Genomic DNA, 22,643 nt, shown 5'->3' with positions numbered 1-22,643 from the left:
ATGCCAGGATTCATCAGGTGTTGGAAAACACCATTTTAAATAAATTTGATTTTTATAATATATTAAAAATAGAAATAATCAAGATCACATTGAAAATAAGACCAACAAGACTTTGTGAGAATTCACTTTTAATTTTTATATATATGTACATATATGCAAATATTTCTATTGACAATCCTTTATTTAGTTACTACAATATTTTCCATTAATTCTATATAATCCTATTGCAGATGAAAGATTATTTTAAGTTTGTGGTATTAATGTCCATTTGGACAATTCAGTTATAAAAAATTATACTTTTCAGAGCTTTGATCAAATTTATATATTTTAAAGTCTTGAAATTCGTTTTCAAATTGTTGAATATTTTAAAGAGAATATTAGTTTTAAATCTTTTAAGTGCTAACTGATATCCCTACCGAACTTAGTTTTCTAAACTAAAAATAAAAAGACCTTAAGGATCAAAAAACAAAAAATTATTACCACATAAAATTGTGAAAAAATAAGCTAATCCAATAACATTTAATTATTTATCTAATTCAAAACTGTCTGTTATTTTGTTAAAACAAACTTGCATTCTTTTTAAAGCCCATTAATTCCTATAGTTTTCCAGATCTCGGCTTAATCAATAATCCCATTCAAGAATTCCCCAAACTTTTTAATAATTTTATAAACAATAATTCCGGCGTGCAAAGCATTAAATGTTGCATGTTTATTCAATTTTAAGCGTAGATATAAAAGAAATAGAAAACTTTGTAACTCTGTAAATGCATGTCATGCGTGAGAAACTCGTTGATCATCCGGTTACTTGCTGGCCTCCTGCTGCTCAAACAGAGGATACTGCTCGGTGACCTTCTCCCAGGTGGTTCTCGCCGTTGATAAGTCCTTGACCACGCCCACAACCTCCTCGAGACCGACACGCACCTGCTTCATGGAATTACGATCCCGCAGAGTCACCGTATGCGGTTCCTTCAGAGTGTCAAAGTCCACGGTGATGCCATAGGGAATTGCAATCTCATCCGTTCGGGCATACCGCCTACCAATGGAGCCGCTGGAGTCGTCAACCTTATGCGAAAGTTCCGCCTTGGTCAGGGCCGAAGAAAGTTTCTGAGTATAAGGCTGGAAGTCTGTGTTGTTGGACAGAGGGAGGATGGAGCACTTGATGGGCGCCACCAGCGGAGGCAAGGTGAAGTAGCATCTCTGCTCGTCGCCGTCACGGCACTGGAAACTGTGCTCCAGAAGGGAGTACATGATGCGACCAATACCAAATGACGGTTCCACCACACTTGGGATAAACTCCTCCACATGGACCGTTTTAGACGAGTGCTTCACGCTTATGGTGTCCTTGCCGAGCTCGTGGCTTTGGCCATCTGCGGTGGTAAGTTTGTATTGACCATCGCCAGCCAGTTGTTGCTCCACTTTGGTAATCTCTTCCAGCGATAGCTTGGCTAACGCATCAGTAATATTCTTGGCTTCCTTCTTGAAGGTCTTGCCCAAAGCCTGCTTGTTGGGAACAATTTCACTGACCTCAACAGTTTTGGGAGCCGGCAGCCGCTTCTCGGCCACCAATCGGACTCCAGTAGCTGCCGTATGTTGTCCCAAATCGTAGGCACTGCGATCGGCGCAGCCCACGCACTCCACCCATCCATACGAAGTAAGTATCTCGGCATCCCAACAATCGCAGGCATAGTGAGCCATTTCATTGGACATGTGCTGACGGAAACGTAAGCACTCAGGTTTTATGCCAATGGCTAGGAGGAACTGCTGAATGCGGGCCATATAATAACCGAGAGTCTCGTTAGCCACCAGTTTAGTGGCCACAGCCTCGCCAATTTCCACCTGGGAAGCGGACTTGCCATCCATCTGGTTGCACGCCGAGTATAGGGTCATCTTCTCCGATTTGATATTTCCAAATTTGGGATGATCCTTGAGCACGGGATCGCAGAAGTGTTCAATCTCCGCCATTGTAAACTCTCGCACACGAATCAAGCCCGATCTGGGTGAGATTTCATTGCGGAATGAGTTGCCAATTTGAGCCACGGCGAACGGAAGCTTGCCCTGATTAAATTCCAGTAGTCGCTTGAAGTTAACAAAGATGCCCTGGGCAGTTTCTGGCCTCAGGAAACCCTTGACCAAGCCAGTGGGTCCAATTTGAGTGGCGAACATCAGGTTAAATTCAATAGGTTCCGTTAAATCATTACCGGTTAATGGAGATTTGATATTGTACTTAGCCAGCACATCAGCCAATTCCTGTTTGTTTAGACCATCCAGCTTGATGATGATATCCTCGCATTCGGCCTGAAGGGCAGGAGTGGCCTCCTTGGCCTTAGACAGCTTCTCCAGAGCCTGCTTGATTAGATGATCCAAACGGAAGCACTCGCCCGTCTTGACATCTTTGACCATCAGATCAGCGAACCTCTCCACATGACCGGAGGCTTTCAGCACAGGTTCTGGAGTAAGTATAGAGCAGTCCACTTCTAACATTTGTTCTTCCAGGGCGAAGTACTGACGCCACAGAGCCAGGATGTTGGACTTAAGGGCACAGCCCATAGGTCCAAAATCGTATTGACCGGTGATACCGCCATAAATGGCAAAACTCTGGTCGTAGAAGAAGCGACGCTTAAGAAGATCCTCCATTTTAGCGCGATCGAAGCTAACGACGCTGGGGGTCAGAGCAAGCTCCTTGTCCTCCAGCAACTTCTTGCGGGCCTTCAGCTCAGCCACTGCCTTCTTCACATCCAATTCGGGGGCTCCCTTGGCCTTAAGATCGCGAACTAAATTTCCCTGCTCCTGAACTCGTTCCCTTAAGGGAGCCAGTTGGGCTTCAATCTCTGGATTCGACATGATGAACTCGGCAGCTGCGGATCTTAGTTTTACCTTTCTATTCTGTTTCTTAGTGCCCCAAGTGGTGGGTGTTGATGAAGGTTGTGGCTGAGTGGGTGCTGGTGGTGCGGCGGGGGTACTCTTTGTGGTGGTGGTGCCAAAAAATACTTTCGTGGCAATGTGCTCACTCCACGTTGTTCTCGCAATCTGAGTCACGGCGTAGGTGGCGCGGCGCAGATGGGGTAGCGCTTTTAAAAACTGCAATGACATAAAGACGCGTTTATTTTTTTAGCCGAAAAAGACGAATTTATGTAATAAACCCTGCAACTGTTAGCTGCTGAAATACCTTCACTTGCGGGTGCAATTTCGGTTTTTAGCTTAGTTGTCGGCCGGCGTGCAACACTGCATTTGCTGGCGGTGTTCAACACTGTTTACTAGTGATGACCAAAATATTGTGACTTGAGAAGTAGATTAGGAAGTGACCACATATATATAGGTTTTAATATGTAAGAATACATTAAACAAATTTCTTTGCATTTGGAAATTACGTTAGGTTTTCGTAATTTACCAAATATAACTATTTGATGCAGCACAGTGATCACTTCGGCTGTAACTGTCAGTAAGTCAGTATTGTGAACAGACCGCGGAGGGCAGTAAATGCCGATATCAGGGGGCGTTATTTGTCCAATTATCTTTCGCGCTATCGATAACTTTAGTTTTTTGTTTTAATTATGTAGGCGCAGCATTGCAGTCTGTTTTCTTGCGAGATTTTTCGTATAATTTGCTCAATTTTTGATTTAGTTAAGCTGAGCTCAAGTGCTGCACAATCCAATTGCTCAAAGGCGCTACATACAAATTGAAAAACAAGCAGTTAAGGTGGAAAATAGTTTTGTTGTTTTCGTGGAGAGGACGCGGCGTTGCAGCAACAGCGACGCCTATGCGACCGCATTTCGAGCGATAAAACGGAAAGGTGTGCTCCTCTCTTCCTCAAAATTCACTCACCTGAGTGGCTACAACTAACGTTTCTGCTGAAATTTGCCGAAATCCTAATAGCGAAAACAATTAAAAATTAACTCATTCACAGACGCTACCACACATAACGGTTCTTGTTTGTTTTTACGACGACACACACACATACCAAAGCATCACCAGCAGTAGCAGCAGCAACAACAAGGTACTTCGTTTGGTGAGTTAAAAGTTGTTTTTGTTTAACCGTTTTCCGTTCTTGACCTGTTTTTTTGTTGTTGTTGTTTGTTTTCTTATGTCCGGGACCCAATCGATTTGTTTAAAATATGCAATACAAATTATTTATGTTAGTCATAAGCGTAGTTTGTTTTCTTTGTACGTGTATGCGTGTGCACCATTTATAGCATTAAACATGCACAGTGGAGGTTCTTTAATTAGAAACCAACCCCCACAGTGTGGAATTTGATGAAAATGCGGAGAAAAACCAGTTTGGTTCCTCTCAACGAGCATCCACTGTAGGCGCACTTAATTCAACGACTTTTGCACGTTTGATATTAAGTCATCGCCGGCAATGAAGGCCATGCTAAAGACTGTACAAAAAAAAAAATGTCATAAAAAACACAACAAACAAATAACACCTCATCGAGCTTCTCTATGTTTGGGTTAATGTTCGTTCTGGCCATTTCTTTGGGAGAAGGTTCGCTTCAAGGTTTACAGTGGTTGTGGTGCGTGATGAAACGGGTGGAGATCGGAAACAAACAAAAACTAAGTCTGTACATACAACAAAAATCATAAGAAACCTAATTAACTAGTGCACGTCTCTAATACGAAAAGCTAACTCTTAACTGAAAATGTTTTGGGGTATTCATCAGCTCTGCGATAGCATCTGTTATTATATATGACATCGTGATAACAAGTACGCAATTTATGTTCAAATTAAGATTCATCTGTAAATTTCTATGGTAAACAAAAATGAATACCAGATTGCAAAACATTCGATTGTCATAAAAACTTTAAAAACATTGTAATGTGTTACTTTTTGGAATCTTTCCTTCCATTAATTATATAGCTTAGTTAAAAATAACTATACCAGAGCTAGTTGAATACTCTATAAAAGGTTAATAAATTACACTTAAAGTAAAATCAGCTTGAAAGGCAACTGATCAAAGACTGCTTGTCTTTTCTAGGATCCCCCGAAATATAAAAACCCGCACCAAACAACCCACCAACGAAGCCGACGAACCCAAGTAACCACTGGCGATGCAATTGAAAGCGCCAAAGAGCAGAAATATGGCCAGTCTTAAAGATGAGGAACAGGCGGCAACTACAAGCAACTCCACGAACAATCTTAACAACAACAACAATAACAACACAAATAATATAAACAATAATCACAGCAGCAGTAGTAACAACAATAACAAAAACGAGGATGACCCAAAGGTTAGGAAGGAGAATTTGGAGGCCAGGAAACAGGCTTTGGAACAGCGTTTAAGCGAAAAGAGCTGGCTGCTGCAGCAAATCCAGAAACAAGAGACTGCCATTATCAATGGCAACTATGAACAGATGACAGTCAATGAATTTTTTGTCCAATTGGCACAACAGTATAAGCACGAACAGCAGCTCCATGCTTTAGCCAGGGAAGATAAATCAATTTTAAGAAGGAAACAAAGTACAACGAGTCGTGAAAGTCGAGAAAGCCACATGACCAACAACAATAATAACCGTCAGTCGGAAACGCTATCAAATCGTAGTTCAGAATATGACAATTACCAGCCTTCTTCATCGGCGGGAGCTGGTGATATGCTGGTCATAGGCGTGGCCCAGCAGCAGGCTCAACAACAGCCGCCACTGGTGAAGAGTGCCCTGAAAAAGAGACCAACACCCACGCCCAGTCAAATGCAATATATGCGCCAGCAGCATCAGCAGCAAGCTCATCTGATGAACATGAACTACCAGAGATCACAGCCGGATGTTATATCCATGTACTCGGCAAATTCATCCAATGTGGCCACTTTAAGGCAACCACCGCAAGTGGCTCCCCAGCAGCAACCAATTATTGTTCAGTGCGATAAATATTACTTATCGCCTACCCATCAAAGTTACAATGAGGGTGGTTTCATTAAATCAAGTCAGAATATCAAGAAATATGTTTCCCCGCTTGCCTCGCCAAGTAATCTTAGCTACGAGCACCAGCAACAGCAGCAGCAGCGTAATCCCTTGCATCATCAACGACAACTCGATGCTATATCCCTGGCACCTAGTTATGTTTCCGTGGATATGGAAGCTGCCCAACATCAGCAGCAATATCGTTGGCGTTCTCAGTCACATATAGCACCATTAACGCCACCTCAATTGGGCATCATAGAAGTAAAATCGCATTCCAGCGATATGTTGGCAGTGCCTTTGCCACCCAATCGCTATCAACCACACGATGAGATCTCTTTGTCGTCCTCCTCCACGACCATTGAAAAGAAACCCAAGCCCAAGCAGTGGCTGGAGTCATCACTAGATGGCCCAGCTGTTATAAGGCAAATAGATTCACAACCGCACAGTCCAGCTGGTAGTAGTAATGGTAGTAGTAATCCAGGTGCTGCTGCCATGGTGTCTAGTAAACCTCGCGCCAAGCTCTCTTCGCAATCCATGTCAGTGGCGGGTCGTCACTATTCCATGTCCAATCAGCGTCCAACACAGAATTATCCAAGTGCCAGTTATGCGGTGAATACTAGCTCGAAAGCTTTGCTGAGTCAATCCACATCGTATCTCAATGCAATGGAACAAACGTTGGGGATTTCGGTATCGTATCCACTGGAACCTTTGGACATACCAGCGCTAAGGAACTTACCACCTAAGCCAAGTCAAATGCAACAGCCAACGCCGCCGCCGCGACCTCCACCTGCCAATCAGGGTCTAAACCAGAACCAGAACCAGAATCTGAATCTGAATCAAAGTGGAAATGGAATTGCAAGCGGACTTGGTCATGGCAATGCATTACAAACAGCGCTGGTCTCACCGCCACTAACCGTGGCCACGGCTAGTTTATCACCGGAAATACGCATCGAGTCGCCAAAGAACATGACCGTTGTGCAACAGGCCACTTTCCAGCCTTACAAAGAAGTGACCAAACCCTTCGAGATGTCCGATTTCTACAAATACTCCACAAAGTTCAAACAAAAGGAGGGCGGCAATCCCAATTGACCTATAAGGTTCTATGGGATTTATATAACTTTCTCCCTATCTATGTGATTAACTAAACTAATTTTGTAGCAAAAAAAAAAGTGTAACTACAAAGCAAAAGCAGCACAAAATGTTGGACGCCTTTCGAATTTTAAGTTCGTTACCCAAATTATTAAGGACCAAGGACTAACTGAATAATAATTTATCACTAAAAAAATGCTCAGATAATCTGCCAAATTAAAAACTGACTTCTATTAACAATTACAATTTGTATTGGATTTTTTCTAAAATACAAAAACGATAAAAACCAGGACAATATTATCCCCAAGGGGAATAGAAATCGCCTTACGAACAGGATGCCTAGAAAATATAAAATCATTTTATAGAATTAACAATATTTACACAAAAAAGATATGACTAGCAATTGTTAAAAAGTGTATAAAATAATATATATACACTACTCGAATGATATTTTTGTATGAATATATTTATATATTCAGGAGTTCTTTAAGACTAACTATTGACAAGCAATAACAAATATAGATGTAAATAAATATTTGATATTAAAATGGAAATTCATTTGTTTTTATAGCAAAAAAAAGCTAAGTAATCCAGCAGAAGACTTTTTGAAGGCATCATAAATATTCACTTTAATGCCAATTTGGAATATTTGAGATAATCGAGTTTTATGTGTCCCATAAATACTTTCACACTTCCTTAAACTATTCCTTATCAAATATAATTTCTTGATCCCAAATCTATGTTTGAAAACTATTTCTAGAACGGAAGATAAAACTTAATTACTTCCCCTTGCTTTCCATTTCTCAGATTTCTCTTTGTTTCTCTTGTGATTTGAGAACAGAACGCAATGAATTCTCATTTTCTCTGCCTCTGAATCTCCCTATTTCGATGGCACTGCAACCAATTTTGTTTACGATTGATTATTTTTAAACAATCTTGTGTTGTGCTTCACTGAGCGTTACAGTATTTGGGAGTGGAGTGAAAAAAAGAGAGGGTTTATCTGTCCAACGAGACCCAAAAATAAAAGACTCTTCGCAATGGTTTTGGTTCTCAGTTGCATCGCGTTCGCTACGTGCAACTGTTTCAGATCGGTTGCACTATTGTTTTTTGGTTTCTTTATTTTTTAATACCGAAATTCAGTGTTAATTTTTCTCCTTTGGGGAGTACTAAAAGATCGTATAATGTTGGATTAAAAGTCACGCTTTTTAGTAGCTAGTTTCCCCTTATTGTGTTGTCTCAGTGTAGAACTTAAAAATTCAAAAAGTTTTCAAATTTTACGTAAAGTATCCAACATAACCTACAAAATTATTCGGTATTTGTGTGTGGGTCTGTTTTTTGTGTAAAGCAAAACAAAATTTAAGAAACATCCAAAACTCAACGGCAAACATCAACATCAGAATGGATCGCAGTTGGCCCGCATCTATAGCATTTATGGCCAACTGACAGGCGCAAGTGTCAACAAAGGCGGCTAAAGAAGCCAGGGAATAGGCCATAAATTATTTGGTTCAAGTGCAGTCATCATGAATCTCTACACTCTATACGATTGGGTAAGCCAAAGCAAGCCTGGTGGGAAAACCATTAAAGTTTTAACCCATTTGGATTGCCCAGCACATCCATCATTTTCGCTTTTTGAATACTCATAGATAGATTCCACAAAAAGAATGAAATTTATTTTTCAAAACTTACAATCCACAAACAGAATGGGTGGTTCTTCAAGTGTGTTTACAAACGAAATCGAAATTGAATGCGCCTTTGAACTTTCGATTAGACGACCGACCACAAGGCCCTTCGGAATATATTAAACAAACTACAGTGGAGACTATAGGAGTAAAGACCACAGAAGGGTTTATGTTTTAAATCTATTCGTTTATTCTATAGTTTGGAAGTGTTTTTACTTACTAAAAGTTGAATATTTTATGACCCTTAAATATTAGAACCTTAAGAATATATTTCTTCAAGAATATAATCACTCACGTTAGGGATTAATTTTTAGTTTTTCATTACATTTTGGTTAATTAATCGTTTTATATGGTATTAATTATATGGTATGGGATATGGGCTTACAATAATTTAATGTTATATAACTGATCAAACTGGTTTACTAGTTTAAAGAATATTTTCAAAGTTCTATCCCAGCTATTTCTGTAAAATTCTAAAAAAGTACTTGGCAGATAACCCTTTAGCGTTATCAAGCTGTATATTGCCTGCCTGCCTTATCAACATGCCGCCTTGCCGCATCAACATTCTGGCAACAAAATGCTGCCCACATACAATCAAACGTTTGCCAGCGTTTATGTTCCACATATATAAATTTTGTTTATAAATAAAAAATGGGAGCGCGAACACATTCGGTGCACGGAACCGCTTGGAACCGCGTTGCAAATTTGCGCGGCAGTCGTGCCGCTCTCAACGTTTGAGGCTCTCCGGGGGCGCTGCTCTTTTTTCCAACGCTTTTCTTTTGATTTTCCTCGGATTGAGTGACTGATTTCAATTGAATGTCTCTTCGGGCGTTTTATTTATAAAAGAACTTGCACTGCAGGCGGTCGCGTCGCTCGTCTTACGGTTTACCGCACATTTATAGCTCTAACAAAAAAAAAAAAAAAAAAAAGATAAAAGTGCATTGCTAAAGCCTATAAATTTGTTTAACTTAAATCTACGAGCTATTTTGCTTATATATGGAAATAAGATTGTAATGCATAAATGGGCATTGTCGATATATGGTTATGGACTTTTTAAAGTGACTGTAAATTGCATTTAATTGAGATAACTTCATCGCTGAATTGAATCGAATGCGAGACGAGCAGCGAAATGGGAAAATTGCATGTGAGTTATTTGCAGGGCAACGTGATCTTTAACATCTCCCAGTGACATTTGCATCGCTCGACACCCGAAGTGTGTTAATATCAGTCGGAAAAGTGTGATAATTAGTGATAGTTATTGTAGTGCAAGGGGATGTAGAAAGATGATCTAGTACAGATATCGATTACCTTATGTTTTATGACCATTTGGTTTCGAATAATAGTTTCGTTTTATGGCAATAATATTAGTTATACATTTTCTAAAAGTAAATTCCGGAAGGGATCAAAGTTCTTAAAACTTTATTATTTTAAGACTGACTATATATTAAGTTGTTGGTATAAGCATTGTTCATTTTAGAAAATATTACAAACAAGAGGAAACGCTATAGTCGAGTGCCGCGACCATAAGATACCCGTTACTGTTTTACAAAATTTTAAAATATTATTTTTCTAGTGGAAATTCACAAGGCGCCACCTATTGTCAGAGGAAGTATGTTGAGTATGCTTATAGTGACGTCACTGCCCATGTGAGGCCTTATAACTTAATTTCTTTATAAATAGCGAAATAATGTTCCGATTTGAAAAATCTTTGGTAAATCGATAGGTATTAACAGAAATAAGTTACACAAGGTCAAACGAAGGCATTCATAATAATATTATAGACGCCACAGTTTGACGCGGTTTGTGGGCGTCAGAGTAGGCGTGGCCGGATGCAACTTCGTGGAAAGTTGCAAAGGCATCTCCTAAATACGTGATCCTAAACAAAATTATGTAGCTCTAATAGTTTTTGAGATTTTTGCATTTTTGGTTGTTCAGGTTTTGTGGGCGTTAGAGTGGGCGTGGCTTGATCGAAAAAAAACAATTCGCATTGGGAGCATAATAGAAGCCTACATGCTTAATCCGAACTTTCTATCTCTTATAGTTACCGAGATATCAGCTTTTCTAGAAAATCCGAAAACCGTCTTTTGAGCCTTGTGGGGGTATGGGTGCGTGTGGCCGGATAGTAGTACCACTATAAGATGCGCTGCCATTTAAAGATTATACTTTTTGAATTTCAACTTTCTAACTGCAATAGTTCCTGAGATTTCAGCAATTTTAGTTTTTGGCGATTTGTGGGCGTTTGAGTGGGCGTGGCAGGATGCTGTAATAAACTTGCGCTGTCCCGGGACCTCAAGAATCTTCAAGCTTAATCTCAACTTTGTATCTGCTATAGTTCCTGAGATCTCAGCGTTCATACGGACGGACGGACGGACGGACGGACGGACGGACGGACGGACGGACGGACGGACGGACGGACGGACGGACGGACGGACAGACGGACATGGCTCAATCGACTTCGCTATTGATCCTGATCAAGAATATATACACTTTATAGGGTCGCAAAAGCTTCCTTCTATCTGTTACATACTTTTCAACGAATCTAGTATACCCTTTTACTCTACGAGTAACGGGTATAAAAATCAGTTAGAAAATTTTCAGTTAGAAATATAAATAGATTTTCATTCATCATTATTGGTCTAGTTTTAGGTTACAAAACAATATTTGTATAAGTTAGAAAGTTAAAGTTACAGAATGCTTAATATTTTCAAGTTAAAAAAGAGTCTTGATTTTAAATACTCTCAGAAATAAAAACCAAATCTAACCCGTAAAATGATATAACCTTTTAAAATAACATCGCAAAAGAAAATCCTTTTCCCTAATCCCAGTTTATTTTCATCCGACATATTTCACTGTCAATTTTTCGCCTGGCAAAGCTATTAATTTAATCATTTTCGCCAATATGCGTGCCATTATTGAAGGTTTATCGACAATATCTGGTGGAAAATCAAAGGAAAGGCAGCAGCGCCATTAACAGAGACGTTGGGCTAGGTCCTGCATACCTTTCGCCTTATTTTCCCCCTACTTTTTCGAGGGGAGTGGCATTGTTGTTATTAGTCGGCGAAGTGCAAAAACCTCAGACGATCCACCTGAAAATGTGTGTCACACCCAAACAACGGCCCCCCAAAAAAAAAGAGGACCAAACTATAGCAACAAATTGAAATTTTAGCAAGAAGGTGGGAAAAACTTTCGTTTTTGCTTGTACGTCGTCGTGCAACGAGTAGTGGCACGCATACTTGAAGAAAATTGGTTGTCATGGTTATTGTGGCAAACTTGTTATCCCGATATCCTTATCGCTGGGCTGGGACTTCCTGCTTTGGTTTGTCTTTGGCCTGACAAGTTCAAGGACGTTCAAATTACCATGTGACTGAGAATTGCAAAACTTTTTTACAAATATTTTTTGCTAATATTCTAAAAAAAAAGTTTGTCAAGCTATACGGCCTGAGCCACATGGCGTATGTGCAATGTGGCAAGTTTTGTCTTTTGCAGAAGTGGAAGTCTTTTTCAGGTGGTACTAGGAAAATGTATTGTAAACTTTGTAAAGCTAATGAATGCTGAATAATGATTTTAATGCTCGATCCTAAGAACATTATTATTCTGAATATCATAAAATATAATCCGTATTGCATTTAACCCACTTCTACCCTACGTTCCCCACAATAATTTCATAAAAAGTTTATTATTCAACCGTCAAATGCATTGCCTTGGCACATGTCTATATATGTAGAAAAAGAATGCATGCGATCTAATTAGATCTCCAGCTGTGGGAAATGTAATTGGAAAATACCAAAATATTTCCCCCACTCGATTTGGGAACGGATGCATGTGTGGCGCACGTTTCGAACACCTTCATAGCCATAGATCACTCGAGTGGACAGAGACGTCTTTCTTAATTAATGTGGGCAAGTCCAAAAATAAATAACTTAAACATATGCAACTCCTCCGCGAAGTGAACTTTATTACCAAACATAAAGATGCCTCAAATGCTTCTAATTATAATTTAAAGGGAAAACCAACGACCGAGTCACCAGCTGCAATCCATCAAGGAATGAATGTGGGCAGCTCCCTTCTTGCTCCCTTTTTGCCTTCTCCAAAAAGATAGCCATACTTGAGATACAGGTCAATTTGAAATTTGATGTTGCAAACAGATATCTTTTCTAGTTTTCCAATCACATTTGTTTACGTAATAAAGTTGTTTTTTAATAACTTTTTACTCAAGTTTAGTGGGCCACATAGATTTGCGCAGACCCACGAAAAGAATCCACACAATGCGTCTTGGTTGGTGACAACTGGGTGACATCATTAAATCGAATCAAAATCTAGAAAAGAAATTTATGTCGGCAGACGCGTGTTGCCTCAAAAACACAAGTGGCAAGTGGCCTGGTGGCACAACAACAAGTGGGCCAGCCAGATAGAAAAAATGAAGACTTGCTCTTGTTTTCATTTGTTGTTCAAACAAATCCGAATGTTCTCAGTTTTTTTAGGGTGGCAAAATGTCAGCGGATAAGTGTCTTTCTTATTTGGTAACATTTTTTAGGTAATAAATTATATTTTTCATTAATGTTTGTTTTAAAAATCTTTAAGTTTTCCACAGTAAATTGTATTGGAAATATAGTTAAAAATGCATTTTTCATCTCTCAACTCTAAAATTGAATATTTTTAAGAGTTTCTAAAATAGTAATTTTTAAGCATTAACTACACATTATTTGACTATTTAAAGATCACAATTTCATAATATCTTTCTAAGAAACATCAATTTTAGTTGCCTCTTAAGCAAAATATTTTCCAACATCTTAAGTTCTTGCTCATCAAAGAAATATGTTAGCAATATATTTCGAAGAAACATAAAATCGATGGTCATTAATATTACTTTATTTACATTACAGATCACATCATTGCTCCGGCCGCCCAGTGCCAGTGTCAGCTACAAGGCAATCGAAGCAGCGGCTATCGAAGAGTTGCCAGCAACATCAGTGGCAACAGCAGCAACATCCACAGCAGCAACATCAACACCAGCAGCAACATCTCGCGCCGCTGGAGCTTTAGCAACTTGTGTGGAAGTTGAATTCTTACCCACGCTAAATTTTACATTTGAGAAGCCGACTTTGTTGAGTGCGGAAGGGTCGTCCCCTGAGAATTTGGAACATGTGGCCAGTGGTGTTGCCGATAAGGAACCTGCTAATGATTCCGACTCCGACAATGACTCCACACGCACTTACATAATCTCGCGAAGCAGTTGGACAGAGGTCACATCGAGTAGTACACCATATGCGGTTACCTCCACGGATACCGCCGAACTATTGAGGCGACAGAATAATCTCAGTCTCACGGAGGAAGATCAGTCGGTGACGTCGTTTAGTATTGAACAACCCACCAGTTCCATGACCATTGACATGGCTGAGCAACATACATCAACAACCACTACGACGGCGGCAACGACGACGACGAGTAGTGCCGATGTTGTGGCAACAACCGCAACGACAACAACCACAACTAGTAGTAGTATTGAGGAGGAGATCGAAGAGGCAATCGAGATTAGTGAAGTGGAGGAGCAGCTGAATTCCCCACTGGAATCCCTATCGGAGGCAGCTGCCTTTGCCCGGCCAAAGGAGCAGCAATCAAGTGCCAAAAGTTTAAGCAGCAATCCGGAAGATGATGAGGATGCGGAAGAGTTTCGTATCGATGATGCCCAGTTATCCGGTGGCCAGTTGGCCCAACACTTTCTGGTCGCTGATGAAGATGAAAGCGAGGAGGAGGGTTCAAATCTTCCAGATGCCTCCAAAGTGGAGGCCAGTGTCTCCTCTAACGATGATGACTTTGACATTAGTTTACCTTTGGAGCAGAGAAAACCTGTGGTGCATTCGCTGCACGAGGATGAGGAGTCTGTAGATCAGAGTTTAAGTAACCAAAGCACTACGGATGATGTTTCCGAATTGGTTGAGGAGCCAGTTTTGGAACGGGAAGACCATACCGAAGCTAGTGAGGTTATTAGTGCCAGTGCTCCTCAGGAAACTCATGTAGACGAAAGCCAAAAAAGCGAAGAACAGGATCATTCAATGGAAGAGATTGTGGCCACAAATGAATCAATCGAAGTCACTTATGAACCTGAGGAAACAGTAAATACTTCACAGAAACATGATCTAATCACGGATTTAGATGATGAAGATCCGGAGAATGAGGCAGAGGAGCCTATTAGGCCCACGTCTACCGTGAAAATCCTAAAGCTACCTCCGCTGCAAGAACCTCAGATCATAGAACGTAAAGCAGTCAAAGCATTGACCACTTTAAGTTTACAGCCAGAGGCACTAAAACCATTAGAACTAACCATTCTGGAAATGGATGATGATAATGACGATGATGATGATGAAGAGGAGAGTTCCCTGCAACTGATGAAGCTCCGATTGATGGCCATGAATACGCAACTGATTACTGATAATGCCCCCAAACTTTCGCCAACAGAAGCGGAACAAACGCAAGCAACCATTAGCTCTAACAATTTGGAACTCAAACAAATGGAGAGAGTACCGATTACAGAGTTTTCTAAGGATGTTCTTGAGGATATTACCGAAGAAAGCGAAAGACTGCTATCCATGAGTACAACTATCGAAGAAGAACAGGATCCAGCATCGCTGTCTCTAGATGAATCGAAAACTCTGCTACAGCCAGGAGTTAGTAAAGCTACAGGCAGTAGTTCCAGTTTGGTGAGCTTAAATATGCTCAAGCAACTGGAGGCCAAGGTACAGGAGCTGCACACCCAACTGGAGACCAAGGATAACTGCCTGGCATCGCTAAATCTGCAACTTGAGTCGGCAAGAAGAGAATCCAGCGGGGGTCCAGCTTCTGCAAGGGATTCCAGTTCGCTGATGACCAACTCCACGGAGTATCGTACTCTTCAGGATGAACTTGGCGGACCTGTAAGTATATAAGTCATTCATTTATATTTATTTAGTTATTAATTAATATATTTTATCCCACAGACCTTAGACATTTATGTGGAGATGTCCCGAAGGGATGAGCTGATAGCCAAACTTACCGATTCCCTGCAACAATCGATGACAGTCCGTGAGAAGCTGCAGGAGGATTCAGATCGTCTGGGCGGCGAAGTTCACAACTTGCGACGTCAACTTCAGGAGACAATCGAGGCAGTGAAACGTTCTAGTGTTGTCTGGCCAGAAGCGGAATGCAATCCCGGTCAGCGTCTCTCAGAGATCTCTATGGATTTGATCAGCGAAAGCGATGATGATTTGGATCGTCATTTCCTCACAGACAACGAAGAACGCGGATCTCGCAGCTCCAAGGAACGACAGTTGCCTCAATTTCCATCTAACGAAGAAGCAATTAATCCTGAATGGACACCGGCATTCAGCAAGCAGATTGAGCAGTTCCATACCTATCTGCTGCCGGCGGAGCAACGTGTCTTCTTGATGGTTCAGCGCAAGTTCGATGACTATTTGAACCAACAGATTGCCTTGTGTCGGGATCTGGGCGCCCAGGAGCTAAAGATTGCCCGCGATCAGTGGGAGAGTGAGAAGCAGAGTAGCGAACAGATCCAACAGGCAGCTCATGCCAAGCAAATGGAGGAACTGCGCAAGTACTTTGAGCACAAGTGCGCTGACCTAGAGAAGCAGTTCTCGGATGATGTGTTCTCGCACAAGTCACAGCACCAGGCTGGGGATAGCTCTTCGGAGTGCTCGGAAATGGATCAGCTGCCAGAAGAAGCAGCTGGTGCTATACCTTCCAAGGAACCTTCTCCGCGCAAGCGAAAGCGAGCTGAGTTGCTTCTGAGTCCCAGTCACAGACAGATGACTCCTTGTGGATTGGATTCCCTGGGGGAAACTGCTGGTCAGGCTGAGAAAGATGTGAGTTCTTTTTGTGATTTATTTTGTGTATCATTATAATCTGTATAATACTCTTTTATAGAATACTGTGGACATATCCGACCTGAAAGTATTCTATCAAACGCATATCAAGGAGCTGAAATGCGCTCACGAGGATCAGGTGCGCAAGCTAAGCGATCGCCTTAAGTTCTATGAGCGCCGTCAGGGTGATGATGACTATAAGGTAAGTTTTCAAATTCCCTACAACATTTCACGTCTAAGCTTGTTTTGACTAACTTAGCTAACTGCATGTCCATTCTTGTTTCTCTCTTCTTGTTTTATAACCCAATAAAACGAACTAAAACAATTTGTAACTACCTGCAATCAACCCCCAAATGCAAAAACTAACCCAGCCTGAAACCGAATCAACCGCTGTTACCTGCCCGGAAAAGGGTTTCGTCGATGGACCCGTTAATACCTCCCTGATTATCATCGATGAGGATGAGTTGAACTTTAATAATGAGTCGCAAGTGATTCAAAGGATCATCGAGGAATATGAAAGGCGATTACAGGAGCAATTGGCATTGGCTCGACAGGATATAGCCACTGAGTTGGAGCAGCAGATTCAGGTGAGTGGATCAGGCGCATCGTGGCATGTGGCATGGTTTTCATTCTTTAATCATTGCACGTTTTTTTGTTATTCAGTTTATACGAAGCATATTTTATAGAATAATATCATTAAAACCATGTTATTAATATCATGTTTAGACCAAAATTAAACGACCAGCGTAATGAAATTTTCAGTTTTTGCACTTTGAATACATTCAGAATTGGTAATCATTATTTATGAATTTTTGAAAAATGATTAAAATAAAGATTTATGTCCCATAAAAGTCAATTTATATTGGAATTAAGATCTTAAAAACTTAAGAATTAATTAAATAACCAACATAAACATAGTGTGAGTGATTCACTTTAGTGATTTTCCTAATTCTAAATTATCTTCCTTTGCTAAAATCTCTCTCTAAGCATAATTTATTTTTAAATCGGCTGCACGCAGCTCACATGAAAAAAACGTGCGAAATTTGTCAAGCAGCCAAATTGCAAATTGAAAGGAAGAGGGTTTAAAAACAAGAGCAACATGAAAATCATGCTGCCACAAGGAACGTGTGCCAAAAGAACTTTCAACTTTCAGTTTAAATTATGTAGCATTAAATCAGTGTGCTCTTTGATACCTGGGCATGCCTCTATTTATATCCGGCAGTCAATGATCCCTTCGAATCGTTGACAGATGCCTCAATCCCTTCCAGCAACCGCATCAATCTTCAGTGTCTCCAAATATGGTGGCCACGTGTCAGTCAATGTATAGGATATACTGTATATAGAAGGTCTCCCCTTTAGATGGCGCTTTGCGGAGACACTTTCGATTGTTCTTTTGTACGACACCAAAATAAATCCACCGAAGGTCAAAGACTGCTGGATATGCCAATGTGCTGACAGTAGATAGTGATTAAAGGTTATTTCGATTGGGAAGATTGGATTTTTGGGGAATGAATTTTAAGATTCTTGGGTCTATCTATCTGTATGATAACTTTATTTAAAGATTTTGATTAATGAAAAAGATGGACTATGGTTATTAGTAATATATAATATCTCCCTTATCCAATATCTACTGTATCCTCCCGCACTATTCAAATACTAAAAACTCATATCATTCTGGTACAAAACCCTACCACTGTTCACTCAAAAATTTCCCGCCCCACTTATGCTGTCAGAAAATAGTTTTTTATATGTATCATATGGGGGCTATCTTTCCGTCGATCGTTCTGTTTGCCAACAGCAGAATTCGCAGACATTCTATGGTCTATATGACAATGCAAAGATATATAAATAAAAGCTATAAAAGAGCGCGCCAAATTCTCAAAACATGTGCTAGTCCTGTTGTTGTGACAGCATAATATTTGATTTTACTTCACACCAATCTTATGAAGTCGAAACAGGAAGTGTGGCTCAAATAGAGATTAATGAAAAGGGGCAAAAGTGGAGCACAAACACCCCCACAAGGGTTCCTAAAGAGTACGAACTGTCTTCATAACTTTTCAAAATTAACGCTCATAAAATTGAATTAATTCCAACACGCACAAAGAGAGAGAGGGCCCGCAAGCAGTGCACGCACTGCTTAAACCAATCTCTCCTGATCTTCGGCGCTCTCTCTCTCTCTCTCCGGCAGTTTTCATTATAACGGGCTGCCTGCTTTGGGTGCCGTTCAGTCTTTTCCGTTACTTCAAAGCGTGCGTATGTCTACGTTAATCGGGATAATTCATTCATCAGATCAAAAAAATATATACAAAACATATAGTGAGAGCTAGAGAGAGATCCCTAGCTATAGATTCTACAAATCTTTGCGATCTTAAAGTGGTTCTAGTGAAAAGCAAAATAGGCAAATCATTGCCAAAAAGCGGAAAATAATTTTATATACAAACAACTTAATTAAGTGGTTTTATTGTGTCCATTAATTGGAAATTTGTGTTGTGTACTGTGGATTTAAATTTAACGGTTCTTTTTGGAGTGCTAAAACTTTTATCAACATTAAAAGTAAAGAAAAGGAAAACGGATCTAAGAAAGGAACTTCAAAAGTAAGCTAAGAGAAATGGATAAACAAATTAAATTTGATCAAGAGTCCATCACTCAGAAAGACAACCAAGGAAAAACACAGACTAAATAAACAAACAGTCTGCACTTTGTCAAAGATTTGTCTTTCTCCCAAAATGACTTGAAAAGTCGTTGCCCTTTCTCCCAAAAAAAAAAAAATAAGGAAATTAAAACCAAAGAATTCCCATTTCCAGTCATGAGGAGTTTATTTTTGTTCAAGGCGCAAAATTTTCGGTTTCTTGTGGATTCTTTATTTTGGTTTATATTTAGTCAACTTCCCGGGGAACTGGAAAGGCCTGAAGAAAGCGCTTGCTGAGAGTTTTAATATTGGTTTTTACTTCTAGTTCTAGCCTTAAATTATGGGATTTACTTAAAGGTTCTACGTTACAAAGTCAGTGATTGCTAATTTGTTTGACATTTTAATCAATTTTCCTTAGATGACTTCTAAATTTTAATGAATGTGTTCAAACTTTTTCTAACATATTGTTGTAGTAATCATTTTAAAAGGATTAATAAATAGAATGCGAAAATCTGTAACTAATTTCTCCGGCAAATCGGAGAAGTTTCCTACCTCTGCCTTCCAATTCATTTTTCATACAGAGTTCCATTTATATACCTAATAATTACAAATTCCTTGCCTTATTAGATGTTAACAAATTATCAAAACCTCATCTCTACTTAAAATGCAAATTTTACCAAGCTTAGTAAGGATTTCCCAAGGACACCTTTCCCAAAAAGCCTTTAAAATTCACCATGTAAAATTAGCCAACTGTCTTTTGGCTAAGTGAATTTTAATTGAAAAGTCGAGGAACTAGGACCGCCCCTTAAATTAAGCAATTAGGGAAATCAATTAGGACAACTGCCTATATAAAGTCGTTCAGAAAGAGGGATTACATTAATCAGAGTTAAGGCTTTTACAATGGATTACGATCGAATTCGACCAGTGCGATACTTGACGGGAATTTTGGAATTTTGGCGTCTGTGGCCCAAGAAAGGATCGGTATCCCGACCAAATTGGAATAACTGGCAGGGATATCTTCTGCACGTCCCCTTCACCTTACTCTTTGCGATCCTTTTGTGGATGGAGGCCATGAGAAGCAAGGATATACAGCATACCGCCGATGTATTATTGATCGGCTTGACCACAACAGCTTTGTGGGCTAAGATAATTAATAACTGGAAATATGCTCATGTGGCACAAGGAATCTTAAATGAATGGAGCACCTTGGATCTTTTTGATTTGAGAAACAAACAGGAATTGGATATGTGGCAGTACGAGCATCGACGTTACAGTCGTGTCTTTGTCTTCTATGTGATGTGCAGTGCCGGTGTTATACCATGGATTGTGATTCAACCTTTGTTTGATATACCAAATCAGTTGCCATTTTGGATGTGGACACCATTCGATTGGAATCATCCGGTTCTATTTTGGTATCCATTTATTTATCAGGCCATAACTATACCGATTGTCTGTGTCTGCAACATTACCATGGATGGAGTTAATTGGTATATGATGTTGCATCTATCACTTTGTCTGCGAATGTTGGGTCAGCGTTTGAGTAGCCTTAAGCATGACGAAGAACAGCTAAGGGAGAAGTTCCTGGAACTGGTGCATATGCATCAGAGACTCAAGAGACAGGCTCAGGGCATTGAGGCCTTCATTTCGAAGAGTACTTTTACACAAATTCTAGTCAGTTCCTTAATCATATGCTTCACTATATACAGTATGCAGATGGTCAGTATGGAAATGTTTTGATTTTGGTTTAGAATACAACTTTGGTAATCCCTATTTAGAGTCCCGTGTTGCAGGATCTGCCAGGTTTTGCTGCCATGATGCAATATTTATTGGCTATGATTATGCAAATCATGTTGCCCAGCATTTATGGTAATGACGTTATAAATTCTGCAAATATGTTGACCGATTCCTTGTATAATTCTGATTGGCCGGATATGAATCCACGGATGCGTCGCTTAATCCTTATGTTTATGGTTTACCTAAATCGTCCCATGTCCTTAAAAGCTGGAGGTTTCTTTCATATCGGTTTACCTCTGTTTACAAAGGTTGTTAAGGTTGTTTAGAGATTCGGTTTATTCAATATCTCCATTTCAGACCATCAATCAAGCCTATAGCCTGCTGGCCTTGCTGCTCAACATGAACCAATAGGAAGGAACGAAGTTCTACTCTGCTTTCTATTTTGGATTAGCCTAAAGATTTCGCAGCTCGTTTGGAGATTTATTGCCGCGTCTTGTTATGCAAAGATCTAAAAATATATTGTAGCATTGCACGAAATACAGTCTCCTATATATATTATATGTTGTGTGCACATGAAATGTAGAACTGCAAGTGACGAAAATAAAAATCAAATTTTCACTTACACAAAGATTTGCGGGAAAATCTCTTGACTCTGGCAATACGTCTTATTTCCAAACAAGCAAAAGTGTACTGAAATGTGTTTCAGGGTTTTGAAGTTAATATTAAAACTTAAAAAACACAAAATATATTTCAAGAAATAATTTAAGTTCTTCAGGAAAAGAGGGTAAACCATAAAGAAGTATCTAAACCCAAAAGTTGAAGGCCACAAAGCCTTTTATTTAAATTTTGCCATTCAAAAGATGATAGACATTTGAACTGCACTGTTTGCCTACGTAAAAGCCTTAAGTAAATATTGGAAAATATTGAAATCAAACAAAGAAAACTCACAATCTGCCGGGATCGCGACCTTTTAGAGAGAACAAACGAGAGAGGTACAGCGAAATCTCACAGAGATAAGCCAACTTGGTAATAATCATCCATTGAATCGCTTTCAAATAGTCATCTTTGAGCTATATTTAATTGTATTTAATGCGATTTTATGTATAATTCATGACAGAGGGTGTGTAGCCCCATCACAAAAATAAACCCAAACTCCCATGCACTCCCTTTTTCACTTCGTTTTCTTCCCCATTTTGGATGGGGAAGATTTTTATTAAGATTTATGTATTTAGCTCTGTTTCCGTCTTTGGCACCCTCAAGACTCCCTACTCCTCTTCAGTGTATCTTTGACTTGGGATGATCCACAAGAAAGATCAAAAATACAGAAAAAAAAACTCACATAGATCATTTCCCATCTATATCATGTAAATATTTTGACCAGAAACCATAAATATTTATGCTCTGGTGAAAGGCGGGAAAAGTTCTCTTTCTTAAAACTTGATCTGTCTCCGATTTGAACATGCAATATGCAGCCGATTGTTGCAACAGCTTTTCACACATTGTCCATAAACAAAAGTTTTTAATCCATGTAAACAATTTGCATTTTCCAGAATTTGTTGTCGGAAAATACCGTCGACGATCAGCATTGGCCCAAGGAGCTGATCTTGCTGCGCGAGAAGTTTACGGCCAAAAGTCAACTGGAGATCACTCAGCTGAATATTAAACATGCCGACGAGGTGGGTATTCTCATGAATATAGATTTCTATATAGAAAACTCATGAAATCAGTGTACTATATGAAGCGGAAGTAATTAAATTGAGAATA

General features: G+C 39.8%; 4 protein-coding genes across 16 annotated transcripts in view; 3 read left to right on the top strand and 1 right to left on the bottom strand.

Moving 5' to 3' along the window:
- Positions 1-677: 677 nt before the first annotated feature.
- On the bottom strand, positions 678-3,155 carry LOC108104280 (glycine--tRNA ligase). Its single transcript, XM_017210242.2, has one exon. The coding sequence runs from the start codon at positions 3,088-3,090 to the stop codon at positions 802-804; it is 2,289 nt and encodes a 762-aa protein (XP_017065731.1). The 5' UTR covers positions 3,091-3,155; the 3' UTR covers positions 678-801.
- Positions 3,156-3,966: 811 nt separating this feature from the next.
- Positions 3,967-7,535, top strand: LOC108104277 (bromodomain-containing protein DDB_G0280777). The gene is made up of 2 exons (XM_017210239.1): positions 3,967-4,006; positions 4,974-7,535. The coding sequence occupies exon 2, from the start codon at positions 5,047-5,049 to the stop codon at positions 6,979-6,981; it is 1,935 nt and encodes a 644-aa protein (XP_017065728.1). The 5' UTR covers positions 3,967-4,006; positions 4,974-5,046; the 3' UTR covers positions 6,982-7,535.
- Positions 3,973-22,643, top strand: part of LOC108104276 (pericentrin) — a 28,401-nt gene continuing 9,730 nt past the window's right edge. For 4 of the 12 annotated variants that reach the window (XM_017210233.2, XM_017210232.2, XM_017210230.2 and 1 more), the window contains exons 1-6: positions 8,023-8,528; positions 13,544-15,571; positions 15,635-16,516; positions 16,578-16,718; positions 16,888-17,103; positions 22,430-22,555. In XM_017210233.2, the coding sequence (XP_017065722.1) occupies positions 8,502-8,528; positions 13,544-15,571; positions 15,635-16,516; positions 16,578-16,718; positions 16,888-17,103; positions 22,430-22,555 (3,420 nt within the window). In that variant the 5' untranslated portion in view covers positions 8,023-8,501. Of the gene's footprint in view, positions 4,007-8,021; positions 8,529-9,351; positions 9,805-13,543; positions 15,572-15,634; positions 16,517-16,577; positions 16,719-16,887; positions 17,104-18,740; positions 19,111-22,429; positions 22,556-22,643 lie in introns of those variants that run through there. The other 8 variants (XM_017210231.2, XM_017210229.2, XM_017210236.2 and 5 more) reach the window with 6 other exon arrangements.
- Positions 20,027-21,534, top strand: LOC108104278 (putative odorant receptor 71a). 2 transcript variants are annotated; one of them, XM_017210241.1, is made up of 3 exons: positions 20,027-20,816; positions 20,921-21,187; positions 21,237-21,534. In XM_017210241.1, the coding sequence occupies exons 1-3, from the start codon at positions 20,046-20,048 to the stop codon at positions 21,288-21,290; spliced, it is 1,092 nt and encodes a 363-aa protein (XP_017065730.1). In that variant the 5' UTR covers positions 20,027-20,045; the 3' UTR covers positions 21,291-21,534. The 2 variants fall into 2 exon arrangements, with proteins under 2 accessions (XP_017065730.1, XP_017065729.1); XM_017210240.1 differs by having other exon boundaries at positions 20,027-20,861.

Source organism: Drosophila eugracilis, unplaced genomic scaffold (genome assembly GCF_018153835.1).
Source record: "Drosophila eugracilis isolate 14026-0451.02 unplaced genomic scaffold, ASM1815383v1 contig_2154, whole genome shotgun sequence".
Lineage (NCBI taxonomy): Eukaryota > Metazoa > Arthropoda > Insecta > Diptera > Drosophilidae > Drosophila > Drosophila eugracilis.
The sequence above is the reverse complement of the archived record's forward strand: the minus strand, read 5'-3'. Positions and strand labels throughout refer to the sequence as shown.